Source organism: Chelonoidis abingdonii, chromosome 9, assembly GCF_003597395.2.
Source record: "Chelonoidis abingdonii isolate Lonesome George chromosome 9, CheloAbing_2.0, whole genome shotgun sequence".
Lineage (NCBI taxonomy): Eukaryota > Metazoa > Chordata > Testudines > Testudinidae > Chelonoidis > Chelonoidis abingdonii.
In genome coordinates, this window is record NC_133777.1 from 45,412,729 (window position 1) to 45,435,578 (window position 22,850).

General features: G+C 39.8%; 1 protein-coding gene across 9 annotated transcripts in view; it reads left to right on the plus strand.

The window, feature by feature from the left end:
* NEO1 (neogenin 1) overlaps window positions 1–22,850 on the plus strand; it is a 477,222-nt gene that overhangs the window by 166,683 nt on the left and 287,689 nt on the right. For all 9 annotated transcript variants that reach the window (XM_075069482.1, XM_075069491.1, XM_075069483.1 and 6 more), the window contains exon 2: window positions 19,299–19,616. In XM_075069482.1, coding sequence (XP_074925583.1) covers window positions 19,299–19,616 — 318 coding nt within the window. The remainder of the gene's footprint in view (window positions 1–19,298; window positions 19,617–22,850) is intronic.

A 22,850-nucleotide genomic window follows, 5' to 3' on the forward strand; every position in this document is an offset into this window, starting at 1 on the left:
CATAATGCCTATGAGGTGTTGTGCTAAAAGCTGTGGGAGTGCAGGGGAAATACTGGTTATGACTTGAGGTCTTTTTGAATTTTTGTTTGGGTAACAATATATAGTCTGAAGTTTTTTAAATATGTTCCCTGCTATTGGAGTTTCTCTAGAGTTAGGCTGCTCTTCTGCAAGTTCGCTTTGAATCCATAATGATACAAGGGCTGGAGGGATTGGCAAACATGTGAGTTGTTACCTCTACGACTGCAGCATCACCAGCAGATTATCCAGGTAGCAGTAATGTGGGTGCCCTCTTGTCTACTAGCTACCAAAGTGACTAAGCATTTCATAAACAGCCATGCAGAGAGAGCCTAATGCTATCTTCATAAGCTTGTTCTTTGTATATCATGCAGTATCTAAGGAGTTTCCTCTTCTGAGTGCAAAAGGGGGGACCAAATGATGGATACCACCTGTGAACTGATACCATGTGTGATCACATCATGTAAAGTGATGGCAGCTTAGCTAAAAAAAAAAACCCTTACAGGAGTTCACAAGGAGAGGGGGAGGAACCTGCAAATACTCCTAATTCAAAAAGATTAAGATTTTGTATCGCTTGAGGCTGGAGAAGAGTCCAGGGAATCTTCAAGCCAAATTGGAAGATGAATGTTGTGGGAAATGAGGCAGGTACAGTTTCTAGGTCACTGCTCTAGAGTGATGGGGACAGTAGGAGCCCATTACTGTGGCAATTTAGGAGAATGGTTGTGTTGGTTTCTCCCTATGATTCCTGCTCATCCTCCCCTGACTGGCCTAACTTGTGCTGGCTGCGGTGGTGCTGGGATTAAATGGTGAAAAAAGCAGCATTGTGCCTCAAAATAGGCCCGGAAGCTAGTGATCTCTTGCAAAGCTGCCTATTGGATGTTAGAAGCAGAGTTGGAATGGGGTTTCCCAGTATAGAGAACCAAGAGTGGGAGCTTGGCCCTTTGAAACGCTGCTGTTCTCAGGGGCAGACACTCTCCCTACCAGGTACAGGGCAAGCTCAGCAGGGAAGGAGAAAATTAGAAAGCTTGCCTGAAAAAAGCAGAGTTCTGAGGAGCCTGGAGGCAAAGGATTTTGGAGAGATGTTTGTAATTCTTTAAGTGTACTGCCAGAGGTTGCTGTAGAGCAGGCTGCCAGGGAAGAAATACTGCAAGAGGAGTCTCATGTAGTACCTCTCAGCAGTTTTCCAAGCCTGATGGAGTAGCACTTCACCTGGGAGAAAGAAGAGGATTACTCCACAAGTAGAAAAATGAAGATGAAATTAAACACTATAGGGCATCTTACTTTTCTGTAAACTTTACTTAAAATTTTACAAAAGTTTATGCAACTTTTGGATAAAATATGCTTGTATTTATCTAGTTAATTATCTTGTTTTCTTCCCCCATTTTGCAATCACATTGTAAAAGGTTATATCATCACTTGAAGCATCACTGGTGTCACTGACTGCAGACTTCTGTTTTTCATTGTTCAGTACTTTTCTTACCCTACATGTTAGTTGGACTTCTTGGTCCTAGTCTTCCTCCTTCCTTACTGTTTTTTAATGGGATAATTCATTGCTTCAGTGCATTCAACTTTCTGCTTCTAGACCTTACAGAAGGATCGCCACAAATAGTTGGTGTATAACCTGGCAAACTCATATTTCCAAGCAAGTTCTTAGGATCTATGGGGCACTGTGCAGTATTATTAAACTGGTGTCCTTATGTTCCATTGAAGGTGGTTTCCAGACGGCGTCACTGACCTCAGTGTGTCAAGGGGGCACAGCCACTCCCACCTCCACCCAGGGAGACGCAGAACTCCCCCCATTGCTGACACACACACAACTTTGTATGGAGCAGATGCTGCAACAATGGCTCAAGGCAGGCTTTGCGCTGTCACATGGGGGCTGCATCTTGCCAGAGCCCACGGCCCTCCTGCAGTCCCTAGCCGCTCCTGGCTCACCATGAGCATTTTGACAGGAAGTACCAAGTAATAATAACAACAATACTTGTGCATGTGTGTGAGAGAGCCTGTGTATATGTAACTGTGTGTTGCGGGACTGTGGGACAGTGTGTGTTGTGGGAGGATGAGACTGTCTCTCTCTCTCACCCTCCTCCCCCCAATCTGTACTGGGGGACTGTGACTCGTGAGAGGCAAAGTGTATGTGTGTGAGACAGCCTGTGTGTGTGTTAAGTCTCCTCTCCCTCCCCCGCTTGGTCCACCCCGCTGCTGACTCACATGGAAGTTTAGCTCCTGCTGTCTTGTCCCCAGCCCGCACTGGAGACTGAGCAGTGTAGGCAGGCAGGATCCAGGGAGGGACTCCGCTCCAGGCGGCGGTGGGCCAGGCAGCTGCGCTGCCAGTGACCAGCCACACCGCTCTGGACTCCCTGGGGCTGGGGTGGCAGAGCCAGAGGCTGGAGCTCTCAGACGGCCAGCTGAGGAGCGAGTGAGGGCGGGTTCAGGGTTGGGGTCGTGGAGGGACCAGAGAAGAGAGTATGCTAGCCGTGGCCAGCGAGGGAAATAGTGCCCCAAATTTTCAGGTGCCCCATGCAGCCATGTATGCTGTGTATGCCTAAGGATGGCCTTGTTTTCAAGAAAATGAAAACCAGCTGGGAAAATGGGCTAAGGGGGAGAAGAATTCCCCATAAAGAGATGCAGCTTTTTCTAGTAATCCTTACATTAATCTTCATTGTTTATAAACTGAAGAATACCCAATGGGGGAAAATGCTTTGAAAGCATCTGTTGGAGAATGAAGATTAAACTAGATGTAATCTGTTTCTTCTGTTGTTACAGATTTTATGTTAATGAATGAAGGGCTAAACTTTTTTGTTCTATATACATGCTGTTGGAGAATGGTCAGTCCTGGAGTATTAGATTATTACTGATTAACATGAAGAAATATCTAGCCTTTTCACAAGTGCACATTCCTTTATTACTACCTATAAAATCATAGTAGGCCTAATACAAACAGTTTTTCTCATAAATGAAAGCTAAGCTCCTTGCCTAAAATGACAGCCTATATTTAAATTTCTTGGGATTAATTAAGGAAGGCGCTTTTCAGTCACCCATAGAGAATAATCTGTTGAAAAACGATCATTTGCTAAGGAGAATGAGAGAGTGTGCATGTTTATCATGGTATCCTAGGCAATTAGTACTCAATCAATGTCATCTGCTTGATCTGTATTATAAGAGGGCATCTACCCACAGAATCTATTATGATTTAAAAAAGAAAGTTTCCAGCTCTCTGACTGTCAAAAAGGCTTTCCCCATGCAAAGCAAGGCACTGGTGTTCTTCATTCTATAGCCAAACAGAATAAGCCAAAAGCATAAAGTATGAACTGTGGTCATCCATCTTAGTGGAATGTTAGTTTCAAAAGCTATTAATTAGCATTTAAATGCAGATACTATGCAGTAACTAGCGAAAACACACACACTGAGTTTTTCTAACTTAAATTCTAAAAGCAGTTTGTTTCTGATCTGGAGAATATACACATTGGAAAGGGCCTTAAGCTAGTAATGGAGGTATGTTCAAAAACCGTGTTGAAACTTCTGCTGGACTGTTTTAACGCAATAGGACTGATGTGGATGGGCCTAACTAAGTTAAAGAATGTCTTAACTCTGATACTGTTTGAGGTAGAGAAATGGCTAGCTTTGAACAGACAAGATGGGTGAAGGTAAAATGATTGGATCAGCTTCTATTGGTGAGAGAGACAAGCTTTTGAGTTTACACAGAGCTCTTTTTCAGGTCATTTTCAGCAGTGTTTAATATTGATGGCTTTATCCACAGCAGTTCTAACCTATCCTGTAGTAGGTGGTTCATTAGGAGCTATAGTAGAACAGTATTCAAAAATCGCAACCAAACACATCATTCTATGTGTTTGTGTTTGGTGGGGTGGGTGAGAGAGCCTGCCCAACAGTTAGTCCTTCAAGTGTCCACTCATGGGCATCTGGTAAGAGTCCACATGCCCTCCTGCTTCTCTCTTCTGTGCCTCTGAACATTCTGTGGCGAAGTCAGGCTGTAAAAGGGGGTATAGCACCCTTTGCTGCCTCAGTTCCTTCCAGCCTTCGCAGAGACAGACATGAACCTCTCTGCTTCCATTGGACCTGGTTCCTCTCAAGAAGAAATTAATGCCCTAGTTTATTGTAGTTTTAGTGGTAAACTTAGTTTAAGGAAAAGTTTGTATTCTTTGGATAGATAGTAAGTCTTGTTCCTGCTTCGGGTTCCACGGCAGATCTAAAAGTTGAGACCTGGCTTCTAAAGGTGTGCCTTTTTTTCTCCAATGGTCTTTCTGTTGTTTGATGCCCATATACAGTGTTTGGTATGCCTCTGAGAACATTATCCTCCTTCAGGGTGCTCTATCTGCAGCATGTTCACCCCAAGGGTGTGCAAGGAGTGCCAGAACTGGATGAAAGCCTTGTGTATTCAAGAAGCTATGACTGCAGAGCCACTCAGATCAGACACATCTAAAGAATCGTGGTAAAAAGGCTAGTGTTGGCACCTGATATCTCTAACGAAGAAGAAAAATCCTATGCACAAGGTTCCGGTCTCTGTCAGAGGATCAGGTTCTAGGACTTCAGTGCAGTCAGTTTCCAGTCTTGAAGCACTCAGGGCATGTCTACACTTGCAGAGTTACAGCGCCGGCAGTTACAGCACCGCTCAGAGAGTGCTAAAGGGAAATGTCTATTGTGTATTCACACTGTCAGCTGCCTGCACAATAGTGTGTTCACACTTGTGGCACTGGCAGTGGTATTCAGAGCAGTGCACTCTTGGCAGCTATCCCACAGAGCATCTCTTTCTCTTTTGTTGCTAAGACTTGTGGGAAGGTGGACGGGTTCATGGGGCATCCTGGGTCCAGTGCTAATGACCTGTGATGCATTGCTTCACCTCCCAGCAATCCCTGTGCTTCTGTCCTCATTTGGCACCATCTTTCAATGGTTTGTGTACTGTGTGCCCTGCCTCTTCAGGCTGCAGGAATGGATCCCAAACTGTTGACCAGTATGCTGCTCGCTGTAACCAACACATCACAAGTGGCAATGAAGTTATTCCTTAAACTACAAAGGCAAGAGGAGTGCAACATTCATCTCTCCATGTGTAGTAGCTATGACACAAGATTGCTTGTGGCATTCACGGAGGTGCTGACCACAATGGAATGCCACCTTTGGGCTCAGGAAACAAGGACTGAGTGGTGATATCAGCTCGTGATGCACATCTGGGATGACAAACAGTGGCTGCAGAACTTTCGGATGAGGAAAGCCACGTTCATGTGACTGTGCGATGAGCTCACCACAACCCTGTGGCCTAAGGACACCAGAATGAGAGCTGCCCTGCCATTGGAGAAGGGCGTGGCGATTGCACTGTGGAAGCTGGCTACTCCAGACTGCTACCGATCAGTCACTTACCAGTTCGGAGTAGGAAAGTCTACCTTTGGACTCCAGTTGACGGAAGTGTGCAGGGCCATTAATCTCATCCTTCTCTGAAAGACCATGACTCTGGGCAATGTGCATGACATTGTAGATGGCTTTGCGTAAATGGGCTTCCCTAACTGCGGAGGAGTGATAGATGGCACGCATATTCCAATTCTGATCCCAGACCACCTAGCCACCGAGTACATTAATCGCAAGGGGAGAAAAAGTCATTCTTTTTACAAGTATTTTTGTGTATTGTGCGGTAGTTAATCATAATATTTAAAGACCCCAGAGGAAAAATTGCTTACATTTATGGAGAGAGGAATCCTGAGAGTCTGGGAAAGCCTAGACTTGGAACACTCTGAAACAAATTGTGTATTGTAATAAAGTAGTGTCAGATTTATCATTTATTCACTCCAGGGTCCTATTGTCAGCCTTGCATTGGAAATATTAAAATATCCAAACATCCTTTCTGGATGACTTGCTGCAACATGAACTGTAAAACTAAATAGTGTCCCTGTTTGTTGAGGTGAAGTGTAATTATATCTGTGGAGGAGAGTGTAAAATAGTAACAATTCGGAGAATCTGGCCTTGGTTTTCAGAAGTGGTCAACATACTGAAATGAATGGGTCTTGTGGACACTTAGCATTCCAGAAAATCAGGTCCTTGATATATTCAGTCATGTCATGCTATTTAGTTTTATTTATGATCCCCCCCCACATATTCTGCCATACGAATATAATATGATAATGAATATTGCCACTAAATCTGTTTCTTCACTGAAACTTTTTCCCAACTATTCTATATCAACTAAAATGTTAATAATTTGGCTGTGCAAAATGTACCAGTCTGTGTGTCTAGATATGTCCCTTAATCATGAATTGTTCAATAAACCCACAAAATATAAGTTCAGTGTAAACTCTTGTTGGCAGTTTGCAAGGATTATAGTTGTGTAACATCTTCAATGAAAATACAGTTGTCTAGTTCTTTGAGACAGCTTGTTTAATGATCTAGATTAAGAAGGGCATGACATGCTCTTTTTAGTACTACAAGGCCCAGTGGGAATGTTAATTAAATTCTGGTGAAAAGCCTTTTAAAAGTTAAGTCCTGTGGTGAGAGAGCTTGGATCTTTTGTCATTGACCTGCAGAACACAAAGAAGGACATCATAGTGACTGCCGCTGTAGTTAAAGTTTCATCAGTGTTTCTATGCTAATCCTAGGTTTCCAGGGGGTTCAATATCTATTCTTTAAAATTGTATTGGACTCTTAATTTAACATGTACGATGTCACACCTGAGCTGATTGATATTTTTTTCCTTGCAGCAAAATTTAAATAACCGATTCTTCTGAGATCCTTGTTTGACTAAGTGACGCCATTGGAAAGTACTTATGTTCTGTCGTGTAAGGGTACTTCTGTCGGCCTTAATTTGTGGTTACAGTCAGAAAAAGTGCCTGAATTAACAGCTCATGTTCCACGTTCCCACTCTCTCAGGGACTTCCAATCAAATTTGCTCATTTTAAAAGTTAAAACACAGTTTTATCTCAGTCACTTATATGAAAACCAGTATCAAATTCTTCAGCTTTGTAACTAGTTGCCAGCAATGAAGACTTTGGAATTGGTACTAAGTTAGCAATTTTGTTGGAGACAAAGTACATTATAACGTTCTTCCACAGCTAACTTCATTGAATCTACAGTGTTAATAGTAAAATCATGTTGTCAAACTAGTTGGGGAGAAGAGACGCACTCAGCAGAACCATGCAGCTAGTGAGTCATTTCTATGGTCATTTTTTCTGACCATCGCCAGAATTTCTCAATCTGAAATATCTTAATTTTAGGCACTTGAATCAGAACATATTTTAATATAGTTTTATTTTAATATCAGAGTTCAAGTCTTTTAGAAAGCTGTTTACAGATGTTGACAACTGGATAGTGAAGGAAAATCTTTTTTCAGTTTGGAAAGCCAGTTTTGATTTACAAAGATAGCTTCCTGTGCAGCAATTACTATATTCAGACTGTCCCTGAAGCATGTATGCTTTTGTTTGCTCTAAAAATTCAAGAATTTAGTACAAAAATGCTTACCGGTATATTATTAACATGATTTATTTATAACTTAAAAACAAAACAACCTTCCCGAAATCTGTCATGACAAATAGCATTCTTACCCATAAATTAATTAAACTTGTGTATGCACGTAACCTAAGGAGGTAGAATGTTTCCAGTCATGGTACTTGCACAACCAGCTGTAGTTAAGATGACTTTAGTAGGTATTTTTAAAGATCAAAGGTGATTAAGGGTCTATTCTAATTCAGATACACTTAATATATTGAAGACAGTCAAGGATGTTTGATTTCAGTGTTTAAAGTTCTTGGATACTACAGCAATACCTATATAGAAAGGAATAGATTTGGAAAAACATAAGTGAGGAAAAGTAGTTTTTATTTTATATAGCATCTTCAAAAGTTCTCAATATTTTCTGCATAGTTAGCATAGTTAAAAAGCTGCATAAAAAGTGTAATAGCAGAGCCAGGACAAAGATGGAATAGATTTTAAAATTAAATTTGAAGAGCTCCAATTACAGACTGAGAAAAAGGAAGGCTGTTTCAGATAGGAGGCACTGCAGAGGGGGAAGACTTTTGTGCTAACGCTGGGAAGTCTCAGAGGAAAGTGCTAGGGAACAAGAGTGGAAGGAGAGAATATAATTTAAGTCTGGGAAGCAGACTAGATCAAGGCTGTGGAGAATTAAGGGGGGTGAGAGAGTGCAGTTTTGAATCACATTCTAAAATGGATGAGAATCCAGTGGATGTGTGTGAAGAAGTGATATATTTGAGTTTTAGAGTGTGAGAAAGCAGGTGGCCGTATTCTGAAGAAATGGGTGCTGGAGTATTGATATGGGAGGTAGTTTATAGATTACAAGGCCAGCAGGGATCATTTGTGATTTAGTTTGACTTCCTGTCTACACCGGCCTTAGGACCTCCCTGAATTAATTCCTGTTTGAACTGGAATGTGTCTTTTAGAAAAAATGTCCAATCTTGATTTAAAAGTGCCTGTGATAGAGAATCCACAACTACCTTTGGTAAGCTGTCCCAATAGTTAATTACCTTCACTGTTAAAAATTCGCACCTTATTTTAGGCTAAATTAGTGTAGCTTCAACTTCCACCTTTTGTCAGCTAGATTGAAGAGCCCCCTATTATCAGATATATAGACTGTGGTCACAGTCTATGCCTTAACCTTGTTTTTTTTAACCTAAAGCGATTGAGCTCCTTCAATCTTTCACTGCAAGAAGTGTTTTCTAATCCTTTAATCATTCTCAGGGAGAATTTATCAGTAAGGATTTTGTTTTCTTCCAAGTCATTGATAAAATGTTAAATAGTGTAGGGTCAAGAACTGATCGGTGTTGGACTCCACTAGAAACACCTCCATGTGATAATGATTTCCCATTTACAGTTATATTTTGAGTTGAAGTAGAATGTTCTTTTGAAGGTGTTGGTCATGATTCCATAGTAAAGTTTGTGTTCCAATTTCACTAAATTTGGCTCATTTACTCTTCATAGGCTACACTAATTTTCTAAGACATATATAGACAGTTTTGGGCAAATCAAAGTCCTGTTTACTGGCATGAAATATGGGCAGGGAGGAGTTTTGTGTGGGCACCAAAGTAAGTAGAAGAAATGGTTAAATGGGAGAATAAGAATTGAAAGGGAGATGGAGAAGACTGGCTCTGGCTTTTGTTGTTGCCTCTGTCTTTTGAGACATATTTGTAGGAAGTTGAGTTGAAGGCAGTCAGCATTATAGCTGCCATCCTTCTGGCTGAAAATTGACTGGAGTGAGATTTTAAAACATTTAACTTTGCTTAGTCACCAAGAATGAGTTGATGTTGAGTGATGCAAGGTATTTGCATACAGTTTCCCTCCACTAAGACTGGATTTGCTAGCTATACAGTTTCTCTGGTGGCCAAAGTAGTAAGGGATTAGGTTCCATTTAAAAAAGAAAACATTGCTGCCCTTGAAATAGCAGTTGTTTTTCTTTGAACACAAGTCCCATGTGTTTATGCTTTTAATTACTTATCAATTAACACAGTAGATCATGAAAATTAACTCCAGGATGTTGAATTTTTTCTGATGCCATAGTACACACTCTATTTTTATAATTTAGTGCCATAAAGCAGAGGTGCTTAAGTTCTAACTATATCTTTTTTCAGAAAAGTGGGTATTAACACCTAGTATGTGTAAATGCACTAGTCCCCTCTACTCCCAAGGTTTACCTCAGCCATGTAAAACATGTTAGAACTACATGTGCCTTGTCCATACTAAGATAGTAACATATTAAACATATTCTTTTTCCTAATAAAGTTCAAGATCTCTGAGTCATAGAGGATTGTATTGGTAACTTACCATGGACCTTGTGCCATCCCCAATTTCTACACATTTCTGCTCATTTTTGTCAATTAGTAGTCCACCTTTGCTGGGACTGAGGAACTAAGTGAAGCCTCTTACATCTATGAAAATAGAAGGTTGAAAATATTTAATTTTAATTCCCTTTTTTCATTTCTTCACTGTCCTTTTTATTTCATACCACGTTTCCTTGTTTCAGTCTTTTGGCTTCTTAAAGTCTCCTATTTTTGTTGATAAGAGGATATGGTTACTCTTCTTTCCTACTCTGTCTCCTGTTGTTCTCCTATTCTACTGTTGACCTTTTAATCATTGTTTTTCTTTCTTAGGATTGGTTTCTTGGTTTCTTTCCATGCCTACCCACCCCATCTAGCATAAGTTGCTTGTCATTTGTCTCGCTTGTCTCTTCATAATGTTTGAAAAATGGTCAGAACAATGCCAAGAACATTGAAGAAGATGGACCTTCCATATCTAAATTCTTACAGGATATATGAGCTTTCTTGCAATTGGGTCACTGGTGGTAGAATTCATAATCTTGATGTAATACGTGGGGATCATGAACTATGGTGCCAACAGTCACTGATGTAAGGTTGCTTTTTTTATCTTGGTGAAACAGATTTCTTCAGATGTGTTTTCAGTGAGGACCATGTGCATGAAAGATATGATATTTGAAAGCAGACCTGTCTTATTTTATCCAACCAATAGAAAATGTCTAACTTTTCAAAAGGGATGCAGTGTATTTCCCTTTCATATCTCAAATGCTAACTGATTTTGTTAACTGTTTCCAAAAAATTCACTTAGAGTGGAGTCAAATTTTGGGCCAAAAGGAAAACTTTTGAAAATTTTAACCAATGATCTATATTCTCATTTGTAAAATTTCAATTGAGTGGCAGAGATCTTGTGGATTTATGTATTAGTTTTTATTAGTTCTTGCACCTTGGTGCAGGCTCACAGATCCAAAGGGCAATAGGATAGGATTTAAGAGGTATGCCTCTTGTACTACTGTCTTCCCTGCTTTGGATGCCCGCAAACGTATTTAGGTTGCCTGGGGGGAGGACACTGTCATGGTGCATAATCTGCTGTACCTTCACATCAAGAGCTTGCAGAGAGCATCAAAATTGACTCTAAACCTTACTACTTCAGGAATTTCTCACAACCAACTCCTCCAGTTCCATAACTGCCATGTTCATGTGCACTGAGAGGCCTGCATTGGTTCATTATTCCCTTAAAAAAGCAATCTGAGATCCCACTGAAGCTACCGTCCTTCCCTCCGTTCAACTATTGATAGTTTGTTCAGTGCAAAGATGGATGAAGTCCTAGAGAAGATGATCAACAGCTAGGTTGCTAGTGGGTCAGCAGTCCTCAAGGAGAAAATTTGGTGCTCTTGATTTCAAATATCAGACTAATAATTTTCATCCACATCTTTGTATTTCACACAGACCCACAACATCAGCACCTATCTACAACTTTCTGCTCAACAGTAGCAGCAACAGAGAGAGAGAGAATTTCAAGACTCATATAAAGGCAGATAGACCTTTTTATCTACCGTGCCAGGTCTTGTACCACAGGTTTGGCATGAGGTTTGAGAACTGCTAACCAATCTGAAACTGCTTCCCTTCCCACCCCTTTGGGGATTGACTTTCTCATTCCTACAGCAATTGGAGTACCATCATCACAGACAAATGGATTCTAGAAATTGTAAAAAGGCATAATTCCATACAATTTGACACCTTTCCTCCCTATTTAGGGATCCCTTGCAAGAACTTACTGAGGAACAAGGTCTGCTTGCTCTTGGAAGTAGGGGCAATCAAGGAAGTTCCAAAGTGATTCTGTTCCAGCAATGTTGTTAGAGGTGCAATCTTGGCAAGCTAAGTCAGAATCTTATTAAACAAAAGGCAAAAGTTCTGGGGGGAGGGAGGGAAAGAGAGAGAGAGGAAAAAGAAATAAGGTAGGGGAAAGAAAAGAACACAGGAGGGAGGGGTGAGAGCAAGAACCTTTGTCTTACATTCCATGTGTTTGCTGCATGATGCAGTGCTATGAGATAAATATTGTTGATAGATGTACCAGTCTATAGTGCCATATGACCCTGTCAGATCTAGAGAGGTCCTGTTTGCTGGAAATGTAGCATATCTTGATAAATTCCAGGAAACAATCCTAGTAGAGCGGTACATTGGTCACTTTCATTAGTACTCCATGTCCCATTTTCTTCCGATGACAGTACTGCTTATCAAACAGTCCCATGAATGGAAGTGTGTAAAGCCACTCAAAGGGGAAATGAAGGTTATATAGTTGTAACCAAAGTTCCTACCTTCCCGTCTTTCTCAGAGTCCTAGTTACAGTTTCAGACCTGATAGGTGGTGGAAGGACCTCCAGCCATCTCTGCCTCTCCCCCTTACCCCTCTATTCCCCCAGTTTCATAGGCTTGCCTTCAGAACATTTAGGAAGAGTGAGAAAAGGGGCAAGAGGGGGACCAGAGGATGGCTACAAAATGTTCCACTAATTAAGCTGCATCACTGGTGCATCACGAGTGTGAATGTTCAGGGTCCATGTCAAAGAACTCTGGTTACATGTGAGTAACCTTCATTTTTCTGTCTTCTGCCCTGACCCGACTCCTGTGTTCACTGCCCTTTAAAGTGCATAAAGTTTCACACATTTAGTGCCTAATGTGTGTGGCTCTTTGGTCTCTACTGCTACTGTTGACTCATTCTTCTGACCTGCTGACCTCCAAACATTTTTGGTTTGAGAGAGAAGATGTAGTTCTCGATTTCTTCTCTTTTCTGGGAAGTGGCAAGGAGACCTTTCTTTCTTTCTTTCTTTCTTTCTTTCTTTCTTTCTTTCTTTAGCAGGAGTGGGTGGGAAGAAATTCTTATTTTCCCACAGGAGCAACTCTGGACATCAGCTAGCTCCCCAAAGCACCGTGCTGCAAAATTTGCTACTGTATTCAGCGATAATGAGTAACCACATTAACTTGCAAGGATTCTAAAAATAATAAAGCGAGAGAGCTAATAAGAGGGATATTTTAATCGTCAGGCTTCCACTTTAACATCCCATTGTTATGAATGGGGTTTTTCACACTTCTGTTGTTGCTAGATTCAGACAGATGTTACTTTCAGTTTACATTTTGTTTCCTATCTGAAGGTTATCTTTGCAATCATCATGATTACAAACTTAATTTTTAAAACAGAAGTTTTGAATAATTATGCAGTGATTTCATTGTTAAAATGGGTAATTATGTGGCCATTTGCACAACCACATCATGCCATTTTATAGAGGGCTATGGTTTTGAAGGAATGGAATAGAGATTTACAAAAGAATTGGTATTACAACTTCATGGTAATTGTGATGCTGTAGCAAGGGAGGGAAACAAGAAGTCTTTAGCTCATATTCTTTGGCTCTATGGAGAGAAATTATATTTTTCAAAGAGCTTTATTTTTTCTTTTGGTATTTTTCAAAAAGATTTTAACAAAACCTTTGCCTGACACCTTCAAAAAGATTTAACAGTATTTCAGTGTGCTCATTTACAATATTCAGCTGTGACTTCTTCCTTTGTTAGCACAGCAAATTTTGGATGCCCTTTCTCAGTACTACAAAATATTCATTTTATTTTTTCATGAAATCTCCATGGTACTTGTTTACAATGACTCATTAAAGAAATCATTAAAATGGCTTCAGATTTTGTAATTAAATTCTTTTAATGTGATCTAATTTCTTTAAAATTCACTTAACTCATTTCATACTTATGTAACTAAATTTTGTCTGTTTCTAAAGCTTCTTTATACAGCACTAACACACACAACATTCAGTCGAGTGAGGGAAGATGAAGAAAGTTTGGAAGGCTCATCAGTTGTGTCCAAAATACAGTAAATTAGCAGCAGGCAGTGTAATATGGTGGTCTTCTTAATTGCACTGTTGGTAGGTTGGTGGGGTGGGAGAATCTCAGGATTATGGTGGATTCTCCATCACTGAGAACTTTTAAATCAAAAGTGAACATTTATTCTAAAATATATGCTTTAGGAATTATCCTGAGGAAGTTCTATGGCCTGTGTTTATACAGGAGGTCAGACTAGATAATTGAAATGATCCTTTCCACTCTTGACTCCGAGAATCTATCATAGACATAAAAGCCCTCACCGGGGCCTTGTCTGCCTGAGGCAAAGTGTTTATGCTAAAGTGTGGCTTAAACATGGATATAGATTGGCCTAGTAGTTTAGGGCTGAAGTTTGTTATAAGTGTGTTGAAATGTATTTTCAGCCAAGTAGACCATGTTTTTAATCAAGTTCCACCCACAGTGGCAGGGAAACCCAGAATATGTTGAATCTATGCTTTAGTATGGCGGTTAAGCATGGTTAGTCATTCTGTGTAGATAAGAGCTTTTATCTCTATTGAACAACAATGATGGGTGACCTATTAATACCCTAGGTAGAATGCCTGATCTCTGCTACACATGTAGCTGAGTGTTTAACTTTGTAGCTCTCAACAAAAGTCCTCATGCCAATTGACAGTTATAGTACTAAAAATAATATTCACCTTATTTATAAGCAAGTCTTCTATTTTAAATAGCAAAAGCCTAGTTATGGGGTGAAAGGTGAGGTTTTAGTAGTAAACATGTGTATGCTGAGATTGAAATACTTTTCTCACTGCTCATGCTTTACTTTCCACATCCCTTTGTTGCTCGTGGGTTCTCAATCATACAGAAAGGAGAGTTTGTTGCATAAACAAACTGGGCAATTTTTTTTTTATCAATTACCTCTCTTTGTAATCTGCTGGTTCTTATCACAAATTCATCTATGGTTATTTCTGGATGATGGAGATTTTTTTTCTTTTTGCTACAGGTAATATACTGTGGCTATGTGACATACATGATGTGACTGAAACACTATCATTTGTAGATAAATCTGAAACTATAGAAAATGGTGGTGATCTTGAAGGTGGATAGTGTTCAGAATCCTGTATGTTGAGGATGGATTCTCCTAAACAAAATAAGTCAATGTAGTTATTTGATTATTTTTACCATACTGCTCATTTAGCATTGCTCATTGTATTCACTGACACTCAGTACTACTTTAAAGGTGAAATTGTAAAAGGAAGATCTGCCTATTTCTACTCTTTATTTTTTTATCACAACTGCATTTAATGCTAACCGTAGAGTAACAATTATATTTTTTTTGCTCAAAAATGAGAATTCAAGAATAGTCCAGAAGGAAGATAGGCAGTCCTTAGGAAAGAAGTATGAAATAAAAAAGTTTATCAACCTGAAGATCCTGCATGTTCAGATACGTTACTTTCATCTTCAACGCACCTTCCTCCTGAGAAGGAACACTTCTCATGATGTTGTTTTGGGCAACCAGGCTTTGCATTTCTTTGTTGCACTGTCTGCATTTTGCACGCATGCCTGTCTTACCCACAGGTAGAGGAACTTCATTAAAATATTCCCAAACTGGGTCTCTCTTACAGCCTGCTGCCATTATAGGTTTTCCCTTCTAGTGAGAGAATGATATGGGAGATCTCAAATCAATGAAGACTATACTCAGAAAGACCTCAGGACTTCTGGAATATGTTGCTCAGACAGTTTCACTTTTGTTTCTACTGCCTGTCCCTCCCGTGTCAGATTTATCTCCAGACTTCTTCTCCTTGTCTAGATCTATTCCTCCCCCACCAATCTTCTATTCATTGAACTTCTTGAAACTTTGAACTTTTAGAGAGATGTAAGGGATTGACTTTGTGTACACACATTTGCAGAGGGACAGTAGGGTCGAGATCTGTTTCTTACCTCTATATATTATGTATTTATTTAAAAACATTTTTGCTGTTAACAAGCATGTTATCTCTGGAGAGACAAATCCACTGTTTGACAATTGCAAAACTAAGCATCTCTGATGGTATCTTCTAGACTGAGCACTGAGTCCCATTGGGTAGATAGAAAGATTAACCTAAAGAATCTATACAGAAGCCCTTGGAATGCCGTAAGATTGGGTCCCTAATCCATGAAGTATTGGAACTCATTTACAAATCATTTCTTAAACATTTCATGAATATATTGTCTCATACTATAGAATTAGAATTTATAATCCCTATTGCATGATGAGATATCTTTGAGCTATAATGTATCTTAATTAAAACTATCTTTAGATAGGTTTTTTTCCTCAAAAAGCATTTTATAAAAAAAAATCTTATTTAAATAAAAAAAATCTGATTTTTTTTTAAAAAGCATTGATTTTTATCTACCCTGCTATCCACAATATACATGCAGATAAGACTAAGGAAAGGAAGACCTTACCAAAATGCCAGAAATCTGACCCAAAATACCACTTTTCAGTTGTGAAGCCAGTTTGGTTTCCATTTAGTCCTTGGTTTCTCTGGACAACGAATAAGGATCCTAGAGAGACAAGGTCGGTGAAATAATCTCTCTCATTGGACCACTTCTGTTGGTGAGAGAGACAAGCTTTTGAGCCATACAGAGTACTTCTTCAGGTCTGGAAAAGGAATTCTCAGCCTCACAAGGTGGAACAGATTGTTCAGCATAAGTAGTTAACACGTTCTAATAGACCATGCAAGCTGAAGTGGCCTCTTAACACTCCTGCAGTCATAGGACAAAAAAGGATGAGGGAGTGGGTTACAAATTGTAATAATAAGCCATATATCCAGTGTCTTTATTATAACCATGATTTTTAATGTCTAGCAAAATTATGAATTTAAGCTCCCAGGCTTGTTTTGAAAGTGTTTTGCAGATTTCCTTTGAGGAGGACTACGAGGTCAGATGTGGAGTGATCATTTTGTGAAATGTGTGTTCCCCTCAGTGATATAATATTTTAATTTTTATCATTTTTCTGTGTGAGTTCATTAGAGAGCGTAGTGATCATCTGGTTTTACCCATATAGTTATAATTGGGGGCATTTAGTGCAGTAGATGAGGTACACCACATGTTGTGATAGGCTTCTGTGGGTCCCATAGATCTTGAAAGGTGTGTTGTGGGGCATATTGATCATTGTAGAAATGGAGATGTATCTGCAGATTTTGCATGTGTTGTTATGGCAGAGTCTGGTGCCGCATTGAAATGATGGGTCCTGGTCTGTATGGAGGTTGCTTCTGATGATGAGTTTAGGGAGACTGGAGAGTTGTTTGAAGGCTGGAAGAGGGGGTTTTGGAAAAAATATTTCAGGATGTGGTCACTATCCAGGATGGGTTGTAATTATTTAATGGTCACCTGTATTTGTTCCTGTATGGGCGGTAGGTGACAACTAGGACCATGGGTTTTTTTCTTCTTCCTGTTTTGAAGCAAGTTCTCTTGGGGTATTTGAGTGGCCTTTCCAAGATGTAATCTGTTTTTTCCATTGGAGTGTCCTTGTTTGGTGAAGGTGGTTTTAAGGGTGTGAAGATACATATCCTGGACTTTCTTCTCGGAGCATGTTCTATGGAATCTGAGGACCTTGATACAAGATTTCTTGGTGTGTTTAGGGTGTTCAGTGGATCTGTGAAGATAAATGTAGTGATGTGTTTCTCTCGTATGTAGTTGTTTGTAGGATTCCATTATTGAGCTGACTGTGCTGTCCAGGAAGCTGTGGGAATGTTTTAGAGAAAGTTTGATAGATGGATGGTGGTTGTTGAAGTTTGGTGGAAATCTGTGAGGGAGTTTAGGTTGTCTGTCCAGAGGATGAAAATGTCATAGATGTAACTGAGGTATATAATTGGTTTTGTGCTGTATTTGTCCAGAAATGCTTCCTCAAGATGGCTAATGAAGAGGTTGACATACTGGGGAGGTATCCTGTACCCATGCCTGTTCCCATGATTTGGACAAAATGTTTGTTGTTGTGTGTAAAGTTGTTATGGGTAAGGATGAAATAGGTGAGTTTAACAATGTGTTTGGGGTGGATCTCTGAGTGTTGTCCATTGTTTTGTAGATATTTGAGGTAGGAATGTGTGTGTCATTGTAAGGGATGTTGGTGTATAGGGAGGTGACATCCATGGTGGCAAGAATGGTGTTGTGATAGAGGTTGTTAAAGTTGCAGAGTTTCTGGAGGAAGTCAGTTGTGAAAAGACATTTTATCTTTGTCTCAGTTTGGCATTGTTGTCTTATCTTCAGCTGACAGATGGATGCTCTTGGTTTCTTAGAAGCCTCTTGTCAGTTTCCTCAATTTTTTCCCCAGCTTGGTATGGAAATAAACTTCAGTGTTCTGTGTTAGTAGTGCTTCTGAACCAAGTTGCCACATTTTATATTATACCCTCCTATTTTATGGTTAAAGGCTCTGGTGGTGGTATTTTAAATTATATTAGTATGATACCAGCAGTGTGATTTATTATGTATGACATATTCTGCTTCTGGTTCCTCAGTGGAGAGGGAGAATCACCTTCATGATCAAACAAATAGTTAGGGCACCCTATCATTCTTTCTTATTAGCTGATATGAAAAGTTTAAGACGGCTCTTGCCACCAGACTAACATTATAATAAGTGTTTTATTTAGAGATCCTGATTTGGTTGTCAGTCTCTGTTCCCTCCCAAAATAATTTCTTGCTTCTTTGATGAGTTTTCTCTGGCAGTGATGAAGCTATGATAAAAGAAAGTGATACTGACATACAGTCCTTCTCTCTCCCTCTCTGACAACACTAGGAATATAGTAATTAAAACCTATGCAATAGAATATGAATATTAATTATAGAAGTTTATTTGAGAATAATTAAAAATGGAAAGGTAATCATGTTTACCATTTAATTACTGTAGGAGTGAAAAACTGTACTATGGTACCACATGATATGTTAGACTTAGAATTGGATTACAAATAATTACCCAAAAAGCAGACATGGTTCAGTTCTGGTGAACTCCGCCACTGTTAGGAAGCTTCCACTGCCTCTGATGTATGTCTTGGGCAGTTAAAAGGTTAACTTTTTAACCCTAAAGTTTCATAAAACTAAATTTGTCAAAATTGGGATGATTGGAATACAACTTCTTCCCCTATTAAAAAAGTTACTGTGGGATTCTGGGAAGGATGAGGGCAAAAAAGCTGATTTTTATAGGCCAAGCTTAGTTATTTTTATAACATGTCAGTATGTTAAATTTTTTTCTGTTCTGTCATAGGGCTTAGTAGAAAGTAACTTGGACATATAGGTGTTCTTGATGGGTCTTTCCTCTTTCTTTTTATCTTGATCAGAAGTTAGTCAGGCTAGTGCTTTTGACTTTGTATCTTTTCTTTTCGGATTGTCTTTGAACCTTTAATAACAAATAGGGTTTTCCATAAAGTTGTCCTACAAAAATTTCAGTGTTGTCTCAAATTCCTAACACAGTTGTTCACTCAAGATATCTCCTGTCAATAGAAGATATTAAAATATTTTCAACTTACTTGAACAGAAGAATATGACATTTCCAAACTATTAAGAAACACATTTCCTACTATAAGAGTTATGAGTAGTATGGCACACTAGATATTCTAGTATTTTTCTGTTCCCCATAAGAAACGTCTCCTTATATTAATAACTATGGAAGCGTAAACAAACATTTCCAGATTTTACTTATGTTTTATAGGGTCCACCGTGAGAACCTTCACTCCGTTTTATTTTCTTGTGGAGCCAGTGGACACGTTATCAGTTCGAGGGGCTTTTATCATACTGAACTGTTCAGCTTACTGTGAGCCTTCTCCAAAAATTGAATGGAAGAAAGATGGGACTTTCCTAAATTTGGTGTCAGATGACCGGCGCCAGCTGCTGCCAGATGGATCTTTATTAATAAACAGTGTGGTGCATTCCAAACACAATAAACCTGACGAAGGATATTATCAATGTGTGGCAACTGTGGAAAGTCTTGGGACCATTGTAAGCAGAACAGCAAAGCTTACAGTAGCAGGTGAGTCCTGTAATTGAGTGGATGATATTTGACTGCATGATGATGTCGATGTGCATGTGATGGGATCCCCGGGGTGCAACTTGGGACTGTAGGACTGCTTTGTCCCCTTAACTCTCCAGCCTGGGCTGTCTCTCACAATGCTTGCTGGTAACAAGTAGCAAACCCCTTCAGGTGCTGTTATCACTCAGCAGAACTGCATTTGGAGTCCGATACTCAGCTAGATTGTATGAATGCTCCCAGAGCCACTCATGAATCACAGAGAGAGGCACCAACCGAATCCCCCCCAGCTCCCACGCTTGTACCTCAGGAATATACTATCTTGCACTGCTCAAGATGAGTAATGCAAGTTTATTAATTGGTTTACCACTTCATCAATAGAAAGTGGATATCCACCAGCCTTTGTAAATGTGAGCAGATTTATCAAACACTTCAGGCAAACTCACTGGTAAGGATGACCAGTAAAACAAGTTTATTGACTACAACAGGTAGATTTTAAGTGATTATATAAGTGATAGGTAAAAAGTCAGAGTGGTTACCAACATAAAATAAAATATAAGTATGCAGTCTAAACTCTCATCTCTATTAGACTGGGCAACATCTAGATGAAGCAGTTTTTCTCACCCCACTAGATATTGCAGTTCATAGTACACAGGTTTCACTCTTGAAACCTGGGCCAGTCTCCCTTCTTGGAGTTTTCAGTCTTCTGAGTGTCCTTGTTGCTTGCAACATAGGTGGGAAGAGGAGAAAAGGCCAAGCATAGGCAGGGCCGGCTTTAGGCCAATTCCACCAATTCCCTCGAATCGGGCCCCGCGCCCAGCGAGAATCCCTTTCCTGGCTAGAGGCGCCTTTTTAATTTTTACTCACCTGGCAGCACTCCGGGTCTTCAGTGACACTTCGGCAGCGGGTCCTTCGCTTGCTCTGGGGCTTCAATGGCACTTCGGCGGCGGGTCCTTCAGTGCCGTCGAAGTCCTGGAGCAAATGAGGGACCTGCCGCCGAAATGCCACTGAAGACTCGGAGCTCCACCTGGTGAGTACAAGCCCCTTGTGGTTTTTTTACATGCATTTTTTTTTAAGTCATCCCTTCCAAGGCCCCATCGAAATGGTTTGAATTGGGCCCCACACTTCCTAAAGCCAGCCCTGAGCATAGGGGCCCTGGTGTTCTGTTTTAAACGCTCAGTGGAGAACACAAGTTCAGGCATGTCTGGTGGGCGTTGCGGAGTCCCCAGGAAAGGTTGAGCAATTCCCCTGGTGTGGCCTTGTGCATATGAGTCATTGCATTGTAGCTCCCTTGCCTTCAGAGATGGGTGGCCAGAGAGTGGCGGCTGGTGGCCAGGCACCCAGCTCTGAAGGTGGCATCCTGCCAGCAGCAGTGCAGAAGTTAGGGTGGCAATACTATACCATGTCACCCTTTTGTCTGCACTGCTGCCTTCAGAGCTGGGCGACTAGAGAGTGGTAGCTACTGACTGAGGGCCCAGCTCTACAGGCAGCAGCTCAGAAGTAAGGGTGGCAATACCAAACTATGCTATCCTTACTTCTGTACTGCTGCTCTTGGTGGCACTGACTTCAGAGCTGGGCTTTTGCAGCAGTGCAGAAGTAAGGGTAGCAGTACTGCAGCCCCTTCCACAGGACCCCTACAATTACAACACTGAAATTTTACATTTAAATACCTGAAATCATGACATTTATTATTTTTAAAATCCTACGATCGTGAAATTGACCACAATGTACCCTGAATTTGGTAGGGGACCTATTTATAGCTGAAGCCTCAGGAATGTCTGATTCTATTATTTATGGACAATGTAGGTTTATAAGCCTCTTTCATGTAGTGTATATAGTTTGCATAATTACTTCACAACAGCAAATCAGACTTCAAAAACAAAAGAAAAAGAAGCCGAAGCAATTTAAGGAGAAAAAATTGTCCATGCAGCAATTTTCCTTCGTTTCTCTAATGATCTGCTTGCCAGCTTTTCTGACAATTTTTTCTTTTGCGAACAAATGGCTCAGGGTAATGAATTCATCCTGACTGGTGCTACAGCATCTCCCAGAGCTGCTATTTGTTGCCATTTATATTCAGACATTGTCTCTATTACATTATTGTGTGGTATTGTGAAAGATCAGTAACAGTGGAAATAACTGATTTTTCTCCATCTTACAGCAGTGACTTCTAGAGTATCTCTGAAATGGGAAGTGTTTTTTTTTTTTTATATAATTTCTATATGTTTTTTGGAAATGACATTAAAAGCAATCCCAATAATTTTATCTAAAATAATTGTAATTTAGCCTCTTTTGACTGAGTAGTGATATTTCATTCTGCTGAGTTCTACACCAGATCATTTACACTGTATGGCATGTCTGTTCTCATTTTCACTGCAATGATTATGAATAGGTAAAGTTAAGAGTGAGAAACAAAGAGAATTCAAAACACCTTTTAAAATGTCCAGTCCTTGTTTTCCCCTTTATACCATTCTGAAAATTCCAGTGATCTAGGGTGGAGGTTCTGTGACCATGTCACCTTTAATAAACTTAGAAATGCTGCACAGACAGATTGTTTTGTTTTGTTTGCACTCCTAAAGGTACATTTAAAAAAGTTTGTAAGCATTGGCATAAACAGATCTGTCCACTCTGGATGAGGCCAAACGTATACCACACAAACATTTTCAACCCACACACCCACATTCAGCAACTCTGCTGTCTTAGAAGAATATTGATAGTGGGTGGAAACATTTGTTAGAAATGCTTATGTGACAAAATATCACTTCTACAATTTGTATAACTAGTGAAACTGAAATTATTAATTAAAATTAAAGTTGGGTAGATTGGTCTTATATGATGTATAGGAGCTTATGTTGCCATCTGTGCTGGGATGCACTTCATATGTTTAAAAAATGGAGAGGTGTAATATACATTTTTATATTGAAATGAGTTTGGAATAACTATATTACTTACAAATGGCAAAACTGCAGGTGAGTAATGCAGTTCAGTGATTGCTAATAAAACACTTAGGCTACACTACATTGTGTACCCCACATATGACAAATTCTACAGATACTATGCTTGAGTTTTTAACTTCTGTTTAGAAAAAGGATATTTTTCAGAACCTTCTACATGTAAAGCCAAGCTGGCTACATGCTGTGAATATATAGGCTTTCAAAGGAGTGGTAAATTGTAAGTGATACTCTCAAGGCTGATTCCCCACTCTGGCACTTTGAGTGCAGAAGGTAGGGGCCTGGAAGG